This window comes from Carcharhinus amblyrhynchos, chromosome 22 (assembly GCF_965287045.1).
Source record: "Carcharhinus amblyrhynchos chromosome 22, sCarAmb.v2.hapA, whole genome shotgun sequence".
Lineage (NCBI taxonomy): Eukaryota > Metazoa > Chordata > Chondrichthyes > Carcharhiniformes > Carcharhinidae > Carcharhinus > Carcharhinus amblyrhynchos.
In genome coordinates, this window is record NC_137345.1 from 10,023,991 (window position 1) to 10,045,831 (window position 21,841).

Sequence of the window (21,841 nt, forward strand, 5' to 3'; positions counted from 1 at the left end):
CAAATATTCAATAAGCCCAATGATTTCAAACAAGGAAGTATTCAATTGCATTAGAAGATGAATTGCAGAGATTTCTCTGAACAAGGTGGCAAAACCTATTGAAATATATCTGTTTGTATTAAACAATTATTTTCAGTTCAATTTTTGACCTGTTGCCTTTTCAGCTCCGAGTGCATTGCGGGCAAAAAATAATGTAACAGGAGTTTTGGGAAGAGCGATCACTATCGATTGTCACTATGACAAATTGTCCCAGTCACATGTGAAATATTGGAGTCGTCAGTGCTCTGTTTTGGTAAAATCAGACGATCCAGATGGACGGCGAGGGAGAATGTCGATCACAGATAACAAGACACAAGGAGTATTTGTTGTTACTATAGAGGATCTTCGCCCAGGAGATGCAGGATGGTACAGCTGTGGTATTGATAAGCCCGGCCTCCTTCAATATTTCCTGTAAAGCTTCAAATATTTGACGGTAAATTGTTCTCAGTGATTATCCTTATTATTATCGACTGAAATGACTGATCGGTGCTTTATTGGGAGGAGACATTGACAGATCCGATGCCTGGAGGCTCCGCAGCAGTGCAGTGTCTGGCAGCTAGAGGGCAGTTAGAACAATGATTATGTTGGAGGAATTGTAATTCAGAGGTTCAGAGTAATGATCCAGAGAGATGGGGTCAGATTTATTACACCTTGGGCCACGCTCTCCTGGTTATGAAGTTGGCAAGGACCCCACCCATGCTCCCGATGCCTGGATAATAAACCTCGACCACTTCCCGGATACTCACCAGATACTCACTAACAGCTCACTTCTTCCCCTGTAGTAAATTCCTTCAGCTCATTAAACCTCCACACTCGGTTGAAATCAGACTCCAGTGCTGAGTTCAAAACCAAAGGGATTCAGAACAAAAAGAGCAGTTCAAGCCAGTTTCCCAATTAACTATTTCAGTTGCCGCCAGCTGATAGCTTTTATCTTCCAGCTCATGTCCTTTGGATGATATTTACGTTGGAATTTACTGCCTTGCCCGCCGTGGTATCGGAGCGGGTGTGGGGCAGACAACGGAAATGTCTGTTGACTTTGGGCGGGATTTTCCAGTCTCGCTCGTTCGAGGCCATAAAACCCTGCCCTAGACTTGAGACAGTACTGACACTTAAATGTTGAATGGTAGTTACTTTTGAATGTTAAATTCAAACACAAACAATGGCTGGAATTCACCAAAATCTGCCGCAGCTGCAATTATCCAGTCCCATTGGTGTGAGTGGAGATTTGGCTGAGTGCCAAATTCCACATTCCAACTGGTGGTTGGGATGGATCCCTCAATATCGGAGATTTAGGTCAAGACTGGGTTTTAGGAAAGATATTTAAGTCTCCGTTATCACAGCAAACATCCAAAGTCTACCTCAGATCACAGTCCAATGCTTGTTACTAACTAATCTGCTATCATAAATATCTGCTAAACGTGGGAGCAATCAATAGATACTACCTGCATTCAGCCAAGCTCCCATTCCATCTATCTCTCTCAAAAACATTCCATTCCTTCTCACAACGTGTGTGAGGTGTCTAAACATTGGTAATATGAAACTATTTAATTTATTGCTCATTCTAAACTTTAAAGTTTAAAAGTTGAAACTAAAGCTTTATTTAATTTGTGTCACAAGTTAATGTAGGCTTACGTTAACACTGCAATGAAGTTTATGTGAAATACCGTTAATGATTATCTTTTTCCCACAGAACCCGTGTCTGTTCCTGAACTGAAATTTCAATCTCCATCAAATGCCTCATGTTCTGGGGGCTCAGTGTCCATCTCCTGTGAGTCTGTCCAGGGATCACTTCCCATTCAGTACACATGGTATGAAAAGAACCCATCTGAAGATTCAAAGATCTCTGACACCAATAAACTGGATCTACATTGTCAATCCTTCACACAGCAACATCATCAATATTACTGCACAGCCTCAAATAACCGGGGAAACAAATCCAGTGAAATGGTTACAGTGTCAGTGATCCACATTTCAGAGAATGATTGCAGTTATTTAACACAAATCAGCAACGTTGGTAATTATACGTTGAGGCTTCAAAAAGTTCAACTAATTTTTATAATAATGTCTGTCGGAATTGCTCACGGGTTTAGTTGTATTGGTCGTTCAAACTAATTTTGATAAAAATAGATTCACATTTACTTTTCACTTTTCACAACTTCAGGGCAATTTTTAAATCCGTTCTGGTCAAAGCTGGAACTGATTCAGAGCCATTGTTGTGATGTAGAAAGCTCAGTGCCCATTTATAAGCAGTAACCTCCTTCAAAGGACAAAGTGATCATGAGCAGACAATCTGCTGTCTAACTGTTCTGTTTGGGAAGAAAATAACACCAGGAGTCGGGTGAGAAGGAACTGTGCTTTTATTGAATAAAATGAAAATAAACAATAACCACATGCCTGTGGAGAACCTAACAGATCCCAATCAGGGCTAAAAGATTAATGGAACCACTCAAGGTCTTGCTTTATAAAGGGCTTAGTATACAATCTCAATATGGTTGTCTAGTTAACAATCTGTGAGGAGCACCTACTCAATGAGCCCAATGATCTCAAACAAAGAAGTATTCAATTGCATTAGAAGATGAATTGCAGAGATTTCTCTGAGCTCGGTGGCAAATCCTGTTGAAATATATCTGTTTGTATTAAACAATTATTTTCAGTTCAATTTTTGACCTGTTGCCTTTTCAGCTCCAAGTGCATTGTGGGCAAAAAATAATGTAACAGGAGTTTTGGGAAGACCGATCACTATCGATTGTCACTATGACAAATTGTCCCAGTCACATGTGAAATATTGGAGTCGTCAGTGCTCTGTTTTGGTAAAATCAGATGATCCAGATGGACGGAGAGGGAGAATGTCGATCACAGATAACAAGACACAAGGATTATTTGTTGTTACTATGGAGGATCTTCGCCCAGGAGATGCAGGATGGTACAGCTGTGGTACTGCTTACTCCGGGCTACTTTCAATATTTCCTGTAAAGCTACAAATATCTGATGGTAAATTGTTCTCAGTGATTATCTTTATTACTCTCGACTGAAATGATTAATCGGTGCTTTATCTGGGAGGAGACATTGACAGCTCCGATGTCTGGAGGCTCCGCGGCAGTGCAGAGTCTGGCAGCTAGAGGGCAGTTAGAACAATGATTATGTTGGAGGAATTGTAATTCAGAGGCTCAGAGTAATGATCCAGAGAGATGGGGTCAGATTTATTGCACTTTGGACCACGGTCTCCTGGTTATCAAGTTGGCAAGGGCCTCACCCATGCTCCCCATGCCTGGATAATAAACCTTGACCACTTCCCGATTACTCACCAGATACTCACCAACAGCTCACTTCTTCCCCTGTAGTAAATTCCTTCAGCTCATTAAACCTTCACACTCAGTGCTGAGTTCAAAACCAAAGGGATCCAGAACAAAAAGAGCAGTTCAAGCCAGTTTCCCAATCAAGTATTTCAGTTGCTGCCAGCTGATTGCTTCTATCTCCCAGCTCATGTCCTTTGGACGATACTTACGTTGGAACTTTACTGCCTTGCCAGCTATGGTATTGGAGCGGGTGTGAGGCAGACAACGGAAATGTCTGTTGACCTTTAGCGGGATTTTCCAGGCTCGTTTGTTCAAGGTCATAAGACCCCACCCTAGATTTGAAACAGTACTCACATTTAAATGTTGAATGGTATTTACTGTTGAATGTTAAATACAAATACAAACAATGCCTAGAATTCACCAAACTCGTCCGCAGCTAGAATTCTCCAGTCCCGCTGCTGTAAATGGAGAGTTGGCTGAGCGCAAAATTCCCTATTCTAACTGGCAGCCGGGGCAGATCGCTCGATATCGGACTATTCAGCTCAAGATTATATTTTAGGAAAGATATTTAAATATCCATTATCTCAGGAAATATACACAGTCTATCTCAGATCACACTCCAATGCTTGTCACTAACTAATCTGCTGCCATGAATATCTGCTGTCCATGAGAGCAATCAATAGATACTACCTGAATTCGGCCAAGTTCCCACTGCCATCTCTCTCGCCAACACTTTCCCTTCCTCCTCAACTCCTTGGGTGAGGTGCAGAAGTACTGGTAATATGTAACTATTTAAGGTTTTCGTCATTCTAAAGATTAATCATTTAAAGTTTAAAGTTGAAGCTTTTTTTACTCAGTGTCACAAGTAGGCGTACATTAACACTGCAATGAAGTCCTTGTGAAAATCAGTTAACGATTGTCTTTTTCCCACAGAACCCGTGTCTGGTCCTGAGCTTAAATTTCAATCTCCATCAAATGCCTCATGTTCTGGGGGCTCAGTGTCCATCTCCTGTGAGTCTGTCCAGGGATCACTTCCCATTCAGTACACATGGTATGAAAAGACCCCATCTGAAGATTCAAAGATCTCTGACACCAATCAACTGGATCTACATTGTCAATCCTTCACACAGCAACATCATCAATATTACTGCACAGCCTCAAATAACCAGGGAGGAAAATCCAGTGAAATGGTGACAGTGTCAGTGATCCACATTTCAGAGAATGATTGCAGTTATTTAACACAAATCAGCAACATTGGTAAATATCACATTAAGCTTCAAAAAAAAATCAACTAATTTTTAAATTAATGTCCGTCTGAATTGCTCACAGTTTTCGTTCTATTGGTCGTTCAAAGCAACTTTATTAAAATAGAATTGCATTTATTTTTCACTTTTCACAATTTCAGGACAGTCTTAAGTTCTGTTCTGGTCAATGCTGGAACTGATTCAGAGCCATTGGTTTGATGTCGGAAGCTCAGCGCTAATTTATAAGTGACAAGCTCCCTCAAAGAGCAACGCGATCATGAGCAGACAATCTGCTGTTTGACAATTGCTATTTGAAAATTTAATAACTCCAGGAGTGGGAAGGGGAGGAACTGTGCTTTCATTGAACAAAACAGAAATAATACTAACCATAAGCCTGGGTGAACACAACAGATGCCAAACAGGACTAAAAGATTATGGAAACTCTCAAGGTCCTGCTTTATAAAGCGTTTTGTATACAATCTCAATATGGTTGTCTAGTTCTCAATCCGTGGGGAGCACGTACTCAATGAGCCCAATGATCTCAAACAAGGAAGTATTCAATTGCAATAGAAGATGTATTGTAGAGATTTCTCTGAACAATGTGGCAAATGCTGTTGAAATATATCTGTTTGTATTAAACATTATTTTTAGTTCAATTTTTGACCTGTTGCCTTTTCAGCTCCAAGTGCACTGTGGGCAAAAAATAATGTAACAGGAGTTTTGGGAAGAGCGATCACTATCGATTGTCACTATGACAAATTGTCCCAGTCACATGTGAAATATTGGAGTCGTCAGTGCTCTGTTTTGGTAAAATCAGATGATCCAGATGGACGGAGAGGGAGAATGTCGATCACAGATAACAAGACACAAGGATTATTTGTTGTTACTATGGAGGATCTTCACCCAGGAGATGCAGGATGGTACAGCTGTGGTACTGCTAACTCCGGGCTACTTTCAATATTTCCTGTAAAGCTACAAATATCTGATGGTAAATTGTTCTCAGTGATTATCTTTATTAATCTCAACTGAAATGACTGATCGGTGCTTTATCTGGGAGGAGACATTGACAGCTCCGATGTCTGGAGGCTCTGCGGCAGTGCAGTGTCTGGCAGCTAGGGGGAAGTTAGAACAATGATTATGTTGGAGGAATTGTAATTCAGAGGCTCAGAGTAATGATCCAGAGAGATGGGGTCAGATTTATTGCACTTTGGACCACGGTCTCCTGGTTATCAAGTTGGCAAGGACCTCACCCATGCTCCCCATGCCTGGATAATAAACCTTGACCACTTCCCGAATACTCACCAGATACTCACCAACAGCTCACTTCTTCTCCTGTAATAAATTCCTTCAGCTCATTAAACCTCCACACTCGGTTGAAGTCAGACTCCAGCGCTGAGTTCAAAAACAAAGGGTCTCAGTACAAAAAGAGCAGTTCAAGCCAGTTTCCCCAATTAACTATTTCAGTTGCTGCCGGCTGACAGCTTTTATCTCCCAATGCATGCCCTCTGGAAGATACCTACGTGGGTATTTTACTGCCTTCCCCCGCCGTGGTTTTGGAGTGGGTGTGGGGCAGACAGCGGAAATGTCTGTTGATCTTGGGCAGGATTTTCCAGTCTCACTCGTTTGAGGACATAAAACGTTGCTGTGGACTAGAGACAATACTCATACTTAAATGTTGAATGGTAGTTACTATTGCATATTAAATACAAACACAAACAATGGCTGGAATTCACCAAAATCTACTGCAGCTGGAATTATCCAGTTTCGTTGGTGTGAATAGAGACTTGGCTGTGCGCCAAATTCCCAATTTAACCTGGCGGTGGGGATGGATTGCTCGATATCGGAGAATTCAAGCCAGGATTGGATTTTAGGAAAGATATTTAAATCCCTGTTATCTCAGCAAACATCCAAAGTCTATCCAAGATCACACGACTATGCTTGTTACGAACTAATCTGCTACCATGAATATCTGTTGTCCATGAGAGCAATGAATAGATACTACCTGCATTCAGCCAAGCTCCCACTGCCATCTCTCTCTCTCTCTCTCTCTCTAACACTTTCCCTTCCTCCTCATAACCTGGGTGAAGTGTCTAAATGCTGGTAATATGAAACTATTTAATGTTTTGTTCTTTCTAAAGTTTAAAATTTGAACGTTGAAAGTTAAAGATTTATTTAATTTGTGTCACAAGTAAATGTAGGCTCGCGTTAACACTGCAGTGAAGTTTCTGTGAAAATCCGTTAATGATTGTCCTTCTCCCACAGAACCCGTGTCTGTTCCTGAGCTTAAATTTCTATCACCACCAAATGCCTCATGTTCTGGGGGCTCAGTGTCCGTCTCCTGTGAATCTGCCCAAGGATCACTTCCCATTCAGTACGCATGGTATGAAAAGACCCCATCTGAAGATTCAAAGATCTCTGACACCAATAAACTGGATCTACGTTGTCAATCCTTCACACGGCAACATCATCAATATTACTGCACAGCCTCAAATAACCAGGGAGACAAATCCAGTGAAATGGTGACAGTGTCAGTGATCCACATTTCAGAGAATGACTGCAGTTATTTAACACAAATCAGCAACATTGGTAAATATCACTTTAAGCTTCAAAAAATTCAACTAATTTTTAAGTGAATGCCTGTCTGAATTGCTCACAGGTTTAGTTCTATTGGTCGTTCAAATTAAGTTTAATCAAAATAGAATTACATTTATTTTTCACTTTTCACAACTTCAGGACAGTTTTAAAGTTCATTCTGGTCAATACTGGAACTGATTCACAGCCATTGTTGTGATGTAGGAAGCTCAGTGACAATTTATACTCAGTAACCTCCCTCAAAGAGCAATGTGATCATGAGCAGACAATCTACTGTCTGACAATTGCTGTTGGAAAATTTAATAACTCCAGGAGTCGGGTGTGAAGGAACGGTGCTTTTATTGTACAAAATAAAAATAAACAATAACCACACGCCAATAGTGAAACCAACAGATCCCAACCAGGACTAAAAGATTAATGGAACCTCTCAAGGTCTTGCTTTATAAAGGGATTAGTATACAATATCAATATCATTGTCTAATTATGAATCCGCAGGAAGAACATGTTCAGTGATCCCAACGATCTCAAACAAAGAATCATTCAATTGCATTACAAGATGTATTGCAGAGATTTCTCAGAACACACTGCCAAACTCTATCAAAATATATCTGTATGTATTAAAGAGTGATTTTCAGTTCACTTTTTGATCGGTTGTCTTTTCAGCTCCGAGTGCATTGTGGGCAAAAAATAATGTAACAGGAGTTTTGGGAAGAGCGATCACTATCGATTGTCACTATGACAAATTGTCCCAGTCACATGTGAAATATTGGAGTCGTCAGTGCTCTGTTTTAGTAAAATCAGATGATCCAGATGGATGGAGAGGGAGAATGTCGATCGTAGATAACAAGACACAAGGATTATTTGTTGTTACGATGGAGGATCTTCACCCAGGAGATGCAGGATGGTACAGCTGTGGTATTGATAAATCTGGCCTCCTTTCAATATTTCCTGTAAAGCTACAAATATCTGACGGTAAATTGTTCTCAGTGATTATCTTTATTACTCTCAACTGGAATATCTGATCAGTGCTTTATCTGGGAGGAGACATTGACAGCTCTGATATCCTGAGGCTCCGCAGCAGTGCAGAGTCTGGCAGCTAGAGGGCAGTTAGAACAATGATTATGTTTGAGGAGTTGTAATTCAGAGGCTCAGAGTAATGATCCAGAGAGATGTGGTCAGATTTATTGAACCTTGGACCACACTATCCTGGTTAACAATTCGCCCAAAACCCCACCCATGCTCCCGATGCCTGGACATTTGACCTTCGTAAACACAGTAAAATGTCTGACAACACCAGGTTTTAGTCCAACCTATTTATTTGATAATATACTCACTAGCTTTCGGGGTTACCCCCTTCGTCAGGTGAATGGAGAGTTCTGGCCTCAGACAGAGCATATAAAGCACAGACAGTTTAGAGATTACTGATTAATCAGTAATCTCTAAACTGTCTGTGCTTTATATGCTCTGTCTGAGGCCAGAACTCTTCATTCACCTGACGAAGGGGGTAACCCCGAAAGCTAGTGAGTATATTATCAAATAAATAGGTTGGACTAAAACCTGGTGTTGTCAGACTTTTTACTGTGTTTACGCCAGTCCAACGCCGGCTTACCCACATTTGACCTTCGCCACTTCCCGAATATTCACCAGATACTCACCAACAGCTCACTTCTTCTCCTGTAGTAAATTCCTTCAGCTCATTAAACCTCCACACTCGGTGGAAGTCAGAAGCGCTGCATTCAAAAACAAAGGGACTAAATACAAAAGGAGCAGTTCAAGCCAGTTTCCCCAATTAACTATTCCAGTTGCTGCCAGCTGATAGCTTCTATCTCCCAGCTGATGTCCTTTGGATGATACTTCCATTGGAATTTTACTGCCTTGCCCGCTGTGGTATTGGAGCGGGTGTGGGGCAGACAACGGAAATGTCTGTTGACATTGGGCTGGATTTTCCAGTCTCACTTTTTCGACGACATAAAACCCCACCCTAGACTTGAAACAACACTCACACTTCAATGTTGAATGGTACTGACTGTTGAATGTTAAATACAAATACAAACAGCGGCTGGAATTCACCAAACGTGTCTGCAGCTGGAATTATCCAATCCCGCTGCTGTGAATGGAGACTTGGCTGAGCGCCAAATTCCCCATTCCAACTGACAGTGGGGGCAGATCACTCGATATCAGTTAATTCAGTTCAAGATTAGAATTTTAGAAACATATTTAAGTCTTTGTTACCTCAGCAAATATCCACAGTTTATCTCAGTTCATGCTCCAATGCTTGTTACTAACTAATTTGTCATTATGTATATATGCTCTTCATGACAGCAATAAATAGAAACGACCTGCAAGTTCCCTCTCTCTCTCACACTTTCGCTTCCTCCTCACACCCTGGATGACGTGTAGAAATATTGGGAATATGAAACTAACATTTTAGTCATTTTCAAATTCAAACTTTTGAAGTTTAAGCTTAAACATTTTTTTAGTTTGTGTTGCAAGTAGGTTTACATTAACACTGCAATGAAGTTAGTGTGAAAATCTGTTAATGATTTTTATTTCCACAGAACCCGTATCTGTTCCTGAACTTCGATTTCTATCACCACCAAATGCCTGGGGCTCAGTGTCCATCTCCTGTGAGTCTGTCCAGGGATCACTTTCCATTCAGTACACATGGTATGAAAAGACCCCGTCTGAAGATTCAAAGATCTCTGACACCAATCAACTGGATCTACATTGTCAATCCTTCACACAGCAACATCATCAATATTACTGCACAGCCTCAAATAACCAAGGAGAAAAATCCAGTGAAATAGTTACAGTGTCAGTGATGAACATTTCAGAGAACGATTGCAGTTACGTGACACAATTCAGCAACAGTGGTAAATATCTCTTTAAGCTTCAGAAATGCAATTAAATTTTAAATTAATGTCTGTCTGAATTGCTTATGGGTTTAGTTCTATTGGTCATTCAAAGCAATTTTAATAAAAAGAGAATTACATTTATTTTTCACTTTTCACAACTTCAGGACAGTTTTAATGTCAGTTTTGGTCAATGCTGGAACTGATTCAGAGCAATTGTTGTGATGTAAGAAGCTTTGCGCCAATTTATGAGCAATAAGCTCCCTCAAAGAGCAATGTGATCACGAACAGACAGTCTGCTGTCTGACAATTACTGTTTGAGAATGCAATGACTCCTGGGGGCTGATATGAAGAAACCGTGCTTGTATTGTACAAATGATAATAAACAATAACACACACCTGTGGTGAACACAACAAGCCTGACCAAGGACGAAAAGATTAATGGAGCCTCTCAAGGTCTTGCTTTATATATGGCTCAGTATATAATCTCCATATGGTTGTTTAATTATCAATCCGCGGGGAGCACATATTGAACGAGCCCAATGATCTCAAACAAGAAAGTATTCAATAGCATTACAAGATGTATTGCAGAGATTTCTCTGAACACAGTGGTAAATCCTATTGAAAATACACCTGTTTGTATTAAACAATTATTTTCAGTTCAGTTTTTGACCTGTTGTATTTTCAGCTCCAAGTGCACTGTGGGCAAAAAATAATGTAACAGGAGTTTTGGGAAGAGCGATCACTATCGATTGTCACTATGACAAATTGTCCCAGTCGCATGTGAAATATTGGAGTCGTCAGTGCTCTGTTTTGGTAAAATCAGATGATGCAGACGGACGGAGAGGGAGAATGTCGATCACAGATAACAAGACACAAGGATTATTTGTTGTTACTAGGGAGGATCTTCGCCCAGGAGATGCAGGATGGTACAGCTGTGGTATTGCTAAGTCCGGGCTACTTTCAATATTTCCTGTCAAGCTACAAATATCTGACGGTAAATTGTTCTCAGTGATTATCTTTATTACTGTCAACTGAAATGTCTGATTGGTGCTTTATCTGGGAGGAGACATTGACAGATCCGATGTCTGGAGGCTCTGCGTCAGTGCAGAGTCTGGCAGCTACAGGGCAGTTAGAACAATGATTATGTTGGAGGAATTGTAATTCAGAGGCTCAGAGTAATGATCCAGAGAGATGGGGTCAGATTTATTACTCCTTGGGCCACGGTCTCCTGGTTATCAAGTTGGCAAGGACCCCACCCATGCTCCCCATGCCTGGACAATAAACCTTGACCACTTCCCGAATACTCACCAGATACTCACCAACAGCTCACTTCTTCTCCTGTAATAAATTCCTTCAGCTCATTAAACCTCCACACTCGGTAGAAGTCAGACTCCAGTGCTGAGTTCAAAAACAAAGGGACTCAGTACAAAAAGAGCAGTTCAAGCCAGTTGCTGCCAGCTGATAGCTTTTATCTTCCAATGCATGCCCTCTGGAAGGTACTTACGTCGGAATTTTACTGCCTTCCCCGCCGTGGCTTTGGAGCGGGTGTGGGGCAGACAACGGAGCTGTCTGTTGATCTTGGGCTGGATTTTCCAGTCTCGCTCGTTCGAGGACATAAAACGTTGCTGTCGACTTGAAACAGTACTCACACTTAAATGTTGAATGGTAGTTACTTTTGAATGTTAAATACAAACACAAACAATGGCTGGAATTCACCAAAATCTACTGCAGCTGGAATTATCCAGTCCCGTTGGTGTGAATAGAGACGTGGCTGTGCGCCCAATTCCCAATTCAAACTGATGGTGGGGATGGATCGCTCGATATCGGAGAATTCAAGCCAGGCTTGGATTTTAGGAAAGATATTTAAATCTCCGTTATCTCAGCAAACATCCAAAGTCTATCCAAGATCACACGACTATGCTTGTTACGAACTAATTTGATACCATGAATATCTGCTGTCCGTGAGAGCAATCAGTAGATACTACCTGCATTCAACCAAGCTCCCACTGCCATCTTTCTCTCTCTCTCTAACACTTTCCCTTCCGCCTCATAACCTGGGTGAAGTGTCTAAATGCTGGTAATATGAAACTATTTAATGTTTTGTTCTTTCTGAAGTTTCAAGTTTTAAAGTTGAATGTTAAAGATTTATTTAATTCGTGTCCCAAGTTAATGTAGGCTTCCGTTAACACTGCAGTGAAGTTGATGTGAAAATCCGTTAATGATTGTCTTTTTCCCACAGAACCCGTGTCTGTTCCTGAGCTTAAATTTCTATCACCACCAAATGCTTCATGTTCTGGGGGCTCAGTGTCCATCTCCTGTGAGTCTGTCCAGGGGTCACTTCCCATTCAGTACACATGGTATGAAAAGACCCCATCTGAAGATTCAAAGATCTCTGACACCAATCAACTGGATCTACGTTGTCAATCCTTCACACAGCAACATCATCAATATTACTGCACAGCCTCAAATAACCAGGGAGAAAAATCCAGTGAAATGGTAACAGTGTCAGTGATCAACAGATCAGTGGAGACTTGCAGTTATGTGACGCAGATCAAAAGCGTAGGTAAGTGATAGTGTAAACATACAATGTGGTCAGTGAAATATTTATTGATGTTTGTCTATTCTGGCTGGTGGTTAGCTTCCTTGTTTCTCTCGGAATGAGTTGGAACTGACAAAATTCACTCTGCTTTGTCCATCAACTACTCAGAGCAAAGTTACTGATAAAAATATTGATTGAAAATATCAGGATTGTAAGATATTCCCCAAACACGTGTAAATGTTGCATAATCCCATTAAAATTAAATAGAATTTGATTGATAAAATCTCCATTAACCATTCCTGTTCCCATTTCTTGGAGATCAAATTGTGAAAAACAATCTTTGGCTGATGTCTCTTGCTTTAGGATGAATGGTAAGGATAGAGAGTTAAAGAGTTGATGTGAAATGATCGCATCTTAAAAGGTCTCACTTACAAAATGAAAGAATGTCTCACATTTATTTTCACAGTCACCTGGCTTCTCAAAGCACTTTACAACCAATGAAATGCTTTCTGAAACACTGTCACTGTTGTGAGATAGGAAACACAGCAGCCAATTTGCACACTGCAACCTCAAAAGAATGATCTGAGAACCTGTTTTTGATTGAGGGATAAATATTTCTGGGTGATTTGGGAGAACACTCCTGCATTTCTTTCGGAGATCGAGTGCCACAGATCTTATACATCCATAGTTTTGTAGAATCCATAGAATTCTACAGTGCAGAAGGCGGCCATTTGGTGCATCGAGTCTCTGCCAACGACAATCCCACCAAGACCTTATCCCCATAACCCCGTGCATTTACCCTAGCTAGTTCCCCCTGACACTAAGGGGCAATATAGCTTCGGCAATCCATCTAACCTGCACATCTTTGGATTATGGGAGGAAACTGGAGCCTCTGGAGGAAACCCATGCAGACACAGGGAGAATGTACAAACTCCACACAGACAGTAACCCAACGTCAGAATTGAACCTGGGTTGCTGGCGCTGTGAGGCAGCAGTGTTAACCACTGTGCCACCATGCTGCCCATAGAGCAGGCAGATTGGGGATTCAGTTCAACGTCCCATCCAAAAGGCAGCGCCTCCAACAGTGCAGCATTTCCTCAGTACTGCACAGGAGTGTCAGCTTTGATTTTTGAGTCCTGGAGCAGGGCTTGAATACAGAACCTTGTGGTTGCAGACACAAGAGTGCTACCAACAGCTAACACCAGCAGAGACTCATTAGAACAGAAGGAAATGATCTGCTCGATCTATTCAAAATTATTAGAGGCTTTGATTAGTTAAATTGAGACTAATTATTTCCACTAGTAAGTGAGTGAATGCTCGAGAGAATACATTAAGATCATCACAACAAGGGCAGTGGGAGCAATTGGGAGAATTTTATTGATGCAAATGATTATTAGGGTATGGATTGCATTAGAACCAGGATCAATAATAGCTTTTACAAGGGGAAGCAAAAAAGAGCAGACATTTTGGAGGATTTGGGGAAAAGACATGACAATGGGAATGTCACTGTAGACTTGATGGGCCAAATGGCCTCCTTGTGTACTGTATGGATTCTATGATTCTAGATGGCAAATTCTTTCATAGCGATGGAGGGCAATGGACCAAATTTCCTTCTTTGCCGTAAAATTCTACCATCACAAAATGCTGCTCAAAATCTCAGAATTCCATGTTCAAAACAATTCCATGTCCTAAACACTGAATTACTCTGTGTTAACATAAACACTAACGATAGTTCGGAGTTAATGAGGACTTTAACCTGTTTGAATGTTTAATATTCAAATATGTCAGTGTCAGAAGGGGCTCAGTTGGTAGCAGCCTGATTTCTGAAACCAATGGATTGTGAGTTCAAATTCTCCTTCCGAGAAAGGTGTTGATATCACTGTACAGCACGGAGATTGTGCTCTGCTGTTGACTGTACTATTGCCTGGTTTAACTGCTGACCCATACATCCTTTGAGCTAAATGTAAATGATTGCACAGTCCTCTTCCAGGAGGAATAGGTAAATTTCCCTGGTGCCTTACACACCCTCATAAGATTTAAGAATTATTTAGATGTGCACTCGTGATGCCAAGGCATCAAAGCTATGGGCCACGTGTTGGAAAATGGGATTAGAATAGTCAGGTGGTTTGGCTTTGAGTGGCATCGATGTGATGGGTGCTCCCTCCCTCACAGCACTGTGGATGTACCTACACCACAAGGACTGCAGCAGTTCAAGAGGCATCTCATGACCATCGTCTCAAAGGCAATTAGGAATGGGCAATAATTGCTGGCCTAAACAGTGATACCCACATCCCAAGATGAAGTGCTCTCTCAACAAGGTTCTCCCTCAGGTCGAGATGCCTCTTGACAATGTGACTCTCTTGTTTAACGACAGTGAAAATGAGGCTGATCTGAATGTTGTTTCCTTGTTTCAGTCGGACCTGAAAATTCTTGTGAAGCTTTAACAGTATCGCCAACACGTTCCTCAATTCCAAACTCCAAACTTGCTGAAAGGTATGTTGTTTTTATTGTTATTGTTTAAATGACATGGCTTCTGTATGAGTGATTAAATCCTCTTGAACAACTTAGGCACAGGGATGGATGTCATTTATTGTCCTGGGTCAGTCAGAGAGCAGCAATCATTGTTGGATTGCCATTCCACTCGAAGCTTTCCATCCTCAACTCAGCTCCACATTTCTTGTCTGATCTTCTGAGTCCAGATTCTCCAGATCTGTGGAGTGCAGTGTCCCTTGGAGAACCCCACTGGAGCTCTGTAGGACCACAGGTAGTTAGGGTGTAAGCTGGATAGGAAGACAAGTGTATAGATGTGTTGGTAGTTGGAGGCAAGGGTGGGAGGTGGGTGAGAAGACAGATCAGTGAGGTCACAAGTATGTGAGGTGGGTGGGATTGCAGATAGGTGAGGTGGTAGATGGGGAGGGAAGCAGGTGGGTGAGGTAGTAGGTTGATGAGATGGTAGATGAATAGTGTGGTAATTGTGTCAGGTTGGCAGTGGTAGCCTGGTCTGAGGGCTAATCAGATTTGGACATTGGGTAATCAAGTGGTGGGTGCAAAGGACAGTCACAGAGGATAATCAGATTGGCTCAGGTTGTGGCTTAGACACAAGGTCAGATGGGATAGTAAGACATGTGGGGTAATAAATGATATGTCAGGGAATTCATCAGAAGATTGGGGGAGATTGGGGGTCAGTGTGATTATTCAGGGGTTAGTTCTGTGTCTACTCAGAAATTAAACTTGATTCTTTCAGTCTAATATTTCCTGGGTAATTATCCAATGAATTGTTTGAAGCTCTTACCCAGAGCTAAAGATTTTCACAGAGGGGCCCAGGGAACAGCAGAATTGTCCATTGGAACTTCCAGTGTCCCAGGCAGTTCCCATGGAGGTCATCATGTTGGGCCATCTGCAGGGTTTTGATGCACATCTTGGGTCATACGTCCAGTCTCTGATGTTTCAGGAGACTGGGCATCATTTCTCAATACTTTCAGAGCAGGAACCTTAACAAGATTCTGTTGTGTTCACTCACAATGAAGGTACGAGCTTTAAAAAGGGTTGATTTGATGTGACGCCATTAGGGTGCGTACTCAGGCTGCTGTGTTACTGACAGTTTTATCCTTAATGCAGTGCAGAGAGCAGCTCTTCATTAAAACCTGTTTTGTTTTTGCTTGAATCTACATGTGCAAACCAAGTCTTTTCCTTTTCTGTTAAAACCCACAGCCCCTAACATAGTTGGGACATACAGAAAGAGCAGAAATTGTTACAATGATGATGAGGAGAAAATACCAACTAAACATTAACCTGATGAAAAAGCTGCTGGAAATACGCAGCAGGTTACTTCTTACCTACAGAGAAAGCAGACAAGGAGAACCCTGAAGAAATGGCCAATATTGATCTGGTCAAAGCTCACTCTATTTGAGATTTTGCTGTGTGCAAATTGGTCGCCACGTCTCCCATATAACAACAGTGGTGGTTGTTTAAAAGTACTTCCTAGATCGTAAAGCTCTTTCGACCATTCAAAGGTCATGAAAAGTGCTATATAATTTCAAAATCCACTTCTGTAAACAAATGGTCAAGAATCAATTGTGGCGGGAAACAAAAGATGATTATTGATGGCTGTTTTTGAGACTGGATTTGTTCCAATGCTCAGTGGGAGGTCCCCTGCATTTTATGGCATATATTAATGATTTAGGCGTAAAGTAGAGAGTATCAACATGAAAATTACCCATGCGGTAGATAGCGAGGAGGATTGCTATCGGCTGCAAAATGATCCCAATGGACTGGTCAAGTGGTCAGAAAAGTGGCAAATGGAATTCAATGCAGAGAAATGTGAGGTGATACATTTGAACAGGTCAAACAAAGCAAATGGTTAAACAATAAATGAGAGGATACAGGGGGATGTAAAGGAAGTGAGAAACATTGGAGTGAATGTCCACATGTCCTTGGAGGTAGCAGGACAGGTCAATAAAGTGGTTGAGACGGCACATGGAATCCTTTCATTTATTAGCCAAGGTATGGAATATAAGGTCAGAAAGATAATGCTGGAACTACATAAAATATTAGTTCGGCCATAACTTGAGAAATGTGTGCAGTTGTAGTCACCTCACGACAGAAAGGATTTATCAGAAAGGAGACTTACAGGCTTGTTGCCAGGATTGGAAAATTGCAGCCAAGAAGAAAAATTTGGTAGGCTGGGGTTGTTCTCCTTAATTTAGAGGAGAATTGATTGAGATGTAGGGCATTGTAAGGGCCTAGATAGAGTGGACAGGAAAGACCAGTTTACTTTTGCAGAGAGGTCAGTGTCTAGGGAGCATAAATTTTAAGAAATTGGTAGAAAGATTTGAGGAGAGATGAGGAAAAGTGTTTCCATCCAGAGGGCTGCAGTTTTCTGAAAGGGTGATAGAGGCAGAAACACTCAACTCATTTCAAAGATGTCTGGATAATCGGCAGGGCAATGGACAAAATGCTGGAGAGTGGGACTACACTGAGGGGGGGGGGGGGGGGGGAGGTGCTGACTTTTAGACACAACAGACATGATGGACTTTCTGTGCTTCTGTGCTGTAAACTTTCTGTGATTGTAGAGTCCAGCACTGCTCATTTCCTATTCTCTGTGTCACAGTCTGGTTTATATTGTGCTTGGGGTGCTGGGGGCCATTCTTGTGGTGTTTGCTGTTTCTCTACTTTTGTACCAGAGGCAAATCATCAATGGTGAATTTCTTTTTCTCCAGAATCATTTTGTTGTGTTACAATCATTTTCTGAAGACTAATATGCTGCATTCAACAAGCATCTCTGATTTTGATATCCTGCACCTTCTAATCTTCTTGTACTAAACATGGAAGAATATTGAAGTTGTTACTGTTGTTTGGAAACAACAAATGACCCTGTAAACTCTGGAGCAAGTGAAACTCAACATGGGTTTAGAATGATAGAGACCATAAGACAATAAAAATAGGAACAGGAGTAGACCATTCAGCCCATCGAGTCTTCTCTGCCATTCAATAGGATCATGTAGATTTGTGTAAGAGCAAGAGCGAGATTTGTTTGGCCAAGTACGCTCCAAGATTGGAAGTTCCCATCTCAGGTCAACGGACCTTTTCAATGGCCCACCAAATTCTCTGTCCCGCCTGCTACGATTCACAATGAGGACAGGCTGGGAAAATTCTGCCCCAAGTCATTTCTTTGCTGAGCTGTGTGAGGGAAATCTTGCAGTGATCTTTCAGTCTGACAGCCTAGTTCCCCAACTCCCAAAAATCTATTGATGTCTGACTTGAATGTACTCAGTGGTGGAGCATTCACAGCTCTCTGCAACAGAGAATTCCAAAGATACGGAACTTTCTGTAACCTCATCCAATCCCAGTGAATGGGCCCACACTATGCTCTGGGACTGTGACAGATTTAAGGCAGAGATAGATAGATTCATGAGTGGTGAAGGGATCATAGATTTTTGGGAAAAGGTGGGAGAATGGGGTTGAGAAACTAATCAGCTATCATTGAATGGTGGAGCAGACTCGATGGGCTGAATGGACTAATTCTGCTCCTATATCATATGTTCTTATGGTCTTATGGGCCCTGTCTTCTAGATTCTCCAGTCAGGGGGAACATTTTCTCATATCTGCCCAATGAATTCAATTAAGATTTTTGAAAATTTTTCAATGAGATCATCTCACATCCTGCTGAACAGCAGAGAATATCGGCTTGGTGTGGTCCCATTGGCCCTTTATTGTACAATCCTTCAGGGGCCATGTGACTGGACCGTAACCAACTTTAAATACAGAGGATATACCTGGTTAACTATATTCACCTGACATAAATGAAGTAGTCAGAACTATTCACTGTAACTGGATATTAATGATTTCTGAACAAATGTATACTTGTGATTGGTGTATGAGAATTATATATAAAATATGCAAAGTTATAATAGTGCGTGCCCTGTACCAGTACGCCACCTTGTGGGAGACAGACTTCCTCGCTAAAGGGTGAAAAAAGGCTGATTTAAAATCCCGAAAGCTTCATCTGGTCTGCCGAGGATGTGAGGTACAATTTCGCTGAATGGCAGCAAAATTCCTTTTCACATTCTGCCTTGGAAAATTAAAAATTGAAGGCTAGATTCAGCAAGCTGGATTTGTCTGATTAATGATCTGATTGAGATCTTCAAGATTCAGGCAGAGATAACAAAGATGTTAACACTTGCAGGCAAGACCAAAAACAGTGACCATAAATAGTGGATAGTCATTAATAAGAGGTACTGATGAATTGGTATTGGATTAGTAATCTAGAGATGCAGCATCATCCTCTGGGGACTTGGGTTCAAATCCCACGAAGGCAGAACTTAGTAAAAGCCTGGAATTAAGGATCTAATGATGATCATAAAACTATTGTTGATTGCAGAAAAAACCCCATTTGGTTCCCAAATGTCATTTAGGGACATTTCCCTTAGGAAATCTGTTGCCTATACCTGATCTGGTCGACATACGACTCATAAATGCCTCCTGAAATGGCCGAGCAAGCCTCTCAGTTCCATTATGGATGGGCAACAAATGTTGACCCAGCCAGCGACGACCACATTCCTTGTGTGAATAAAAAAGGTTCATCCAACAGCGAATTCAAGAGAAACATCCTTACCCAGAGTGTTCAGAATGTGGAATTTTCCACCACAGGGAACAGTTGAGGCAAATAGCCGAAATACATTCAAACAGAAGCTGGATAAGCACATGGGAAGGAAAAGATTTGAATGTTATTTTGATGAGATTAACTGGACAGGTTTATGTGGAGTTGGGACAAATGATGTGCTTCACCATTGGAGATAGATTATCGAATGCTGCGATCACTTGTGAACTGATTTGCAATAATCTAGAAATTGATTTCTCCACAAACCATCATTCAAGTTAAATGGAAATAAATTGGATCTTTATTTTCTATATTACAGCAATTGACAGTTGTAGAAGAGAACATTGCGTATGTCAGTGTAAAGCACAATCGAGGGAATTCAGCAGAAACACACAGCGAGCAAACTGTCCGCTTCACTAACAATGACGATTGAGTCACATATGCAGCACTGCAGATTCAAGAGACTGAAGAGTTCAGAGGTCGAGGCACTCGGTCAACAATGAGGATGTGTCAAAGTTCATGAAAGCTCCCAAAGAACAACATACAAAGTTTGATGAATCTGAAATGGCAATATATACTAACATAACTAATTAGGAAAAGTATTCATGAAGAGCATGTGATGAAAATTATTCCTTCTTAGCTTGCAATTAAATTTCATCTGTGATGAACTGTCCACAAACTTATTTTGTCAATTCGCCTGTACTCTCTGAGTTGTTCCCTCCAGTTTTACTGCTGCTGCCAATTTGGTTTCATTGTCATATTTAATCAGTTAACAATGAGCTCCCGGTTCCGATTGCCTGGAAATAATAGATCCATTGGTGAATGTTTCCCAAAATTAGTTGGACTCTGGACTTGTTCCTACAGATTGGAGGGTAGCTAATGCAAGCAGCAAAAAGGGAGGTAGAGAGAAAACAGCGAACTATATCCACTGAGACTAATGTCAGTGCTGGGGAAGTTGTTTGAGTCCATTTCATTGCTCAGCATTTCACAGCTCAGCATTTGGGAGACAGTGGTATAATTAGACAAAGTCAACATGGATTTACAAAGTGTTCTTGACAAATCAATTGGAATTCTTTGAGGATGGAACTACTAGAGTTGACAAAGGAGAATGGGTAGATGTGGTTTATTTGGACTTTCAGAAGGTTTTTGATGAGGTCGCATATAGCTGACTACTATGTAAAGTTCAGGCACATGGGATTGAGGATAGTACATTGTGATAGATAGAAAGCTGGTTAGCAGATCGGAAGCAAACAGTTGGCATAAATGGATGTCTTTTCCAATTGGCAGGCAGTGATTAGTGGGATACCATAAGGATCTGTGTGAGAATCCCAACTATTCATATTATATATTTACGATTTGGAAGAGTGTACTAAATGTATTATCTCCAAGTGTGAAAATGATTCAAAGTTGAGTGGGAGGGTAAACTGTGAGGAGGATGCAGAGATGCTTCAGCATAATTAGACAGACATGGCAGATGCAGGATAATGTAGATAAATTTGAGGTTATTCACTTCAGTAGCAATAATAGAAATGCGACGCTATTGTACCTTTAGGAAATGTTTTCTTAAAAAATCATATTCTCTGTAGTTTGCAAGCTGGCCTTTTGTTTTTGTTGTGGCGCCTGCTGCCTGCTTAGAAGTGCTTTTATTGCTGCGTAAGTGGGTTAAATGAGGTTTTGTTTATTTTTACTCTGGGTCTAATTTATTTTCTGGCATTTTATGAACTTTTGAAGTGCTGTGGAAAGATTGATTGACAAGTAAAAGTCAGGTGGTTCTTCTACAGAATCCAAGGATTCACTTTCAGTCTTGGGTGAGAAGGTGTTTTATTCTCTCTTTCTCTCTTGCTGGTGTTTTGAGAAGGTGGTCTAGCTTCAAGCTTGTCCGTGCTGTGTCAAGAAAATTGCAGAATCTAACCAAAGGACTAAGTTCCAGCATCAAGTGAGCATTCCCATTTTCTGTGCTAAACCTGTGGCAGTCCATGCTTTGAAGGAGGTTTTTTTTTTAAATTGGAATAGTGCATTTAATTGTTAAGATTTATATAATAGCATGGTTGTTTTCTTTTTGTTTGTAATGGATAAAAGTTATTACTTTTTTTTCTATGTGTTAACTGTATTCCTAAATAAACTTTGTTCGATAAAAGCTCCCTAGGGAGTCATTTGAATCAGACTTGAATTGAAAC

The 21,841-nt window shown here is 41.0% G+C and overlaps 3 protein-coding genes across 3 annotated transcripts in view; 2 read left to right on the plus strand and 1 right to left on the minus strand.

Annotated features, from left to right (window-relative positions):
- Positions 1-5,192, plus strand: part of LOC145357130 (titin-like) — a 31,574-nt gene extending 26,382 nt beyond the window's left edge. The window contains 5 exon segments of the mRNA XM_080210289.1: positions 165-431; positions 434-472; positions 1,730-2,053; positions 2,722-3,030; positions 4,269-5,192. Of these exon segments, the coding sequence (XP_080066415.1) occupies positions 165-431; positions 434-472; positions 1,730-2,053; positions 2,722-3,030; positions 4,269-4,630 (1,301 nt within the window). The 3' untranslated portion in view covers positions 4,631-5,192.
- LOC145357144 (uncharacterized) overlaps positions 1-21,841 on the minus strand; it is a 149,448-nt gene that overhangs the window by 99,521 nt on the left and 28,086 nt on the right. The window lies entirely within an intron of this gene.
- LOC145357131 (Fc receptor-like protein 5) lies at positions 5,115-20,097 on the plus strand. The gene is made up of 9 exons (XM_080210290.1): positions 5,115-5,154; positions 5,259-5,567; positions 6,842-7,165; positions 7,835-8,143; positions 9,730-10,044; positions 12,266-12,589; positions 14,980-15,058; positions 16,017-16,092; positions 19,984-20,097. Exons 1-9 carry the CDS (start codon positions 5,115-5,117, stop codon positions 20,095-20,097), a joined length of 1,890 nt encoding a protein of 629 aa, XP_080066416.1.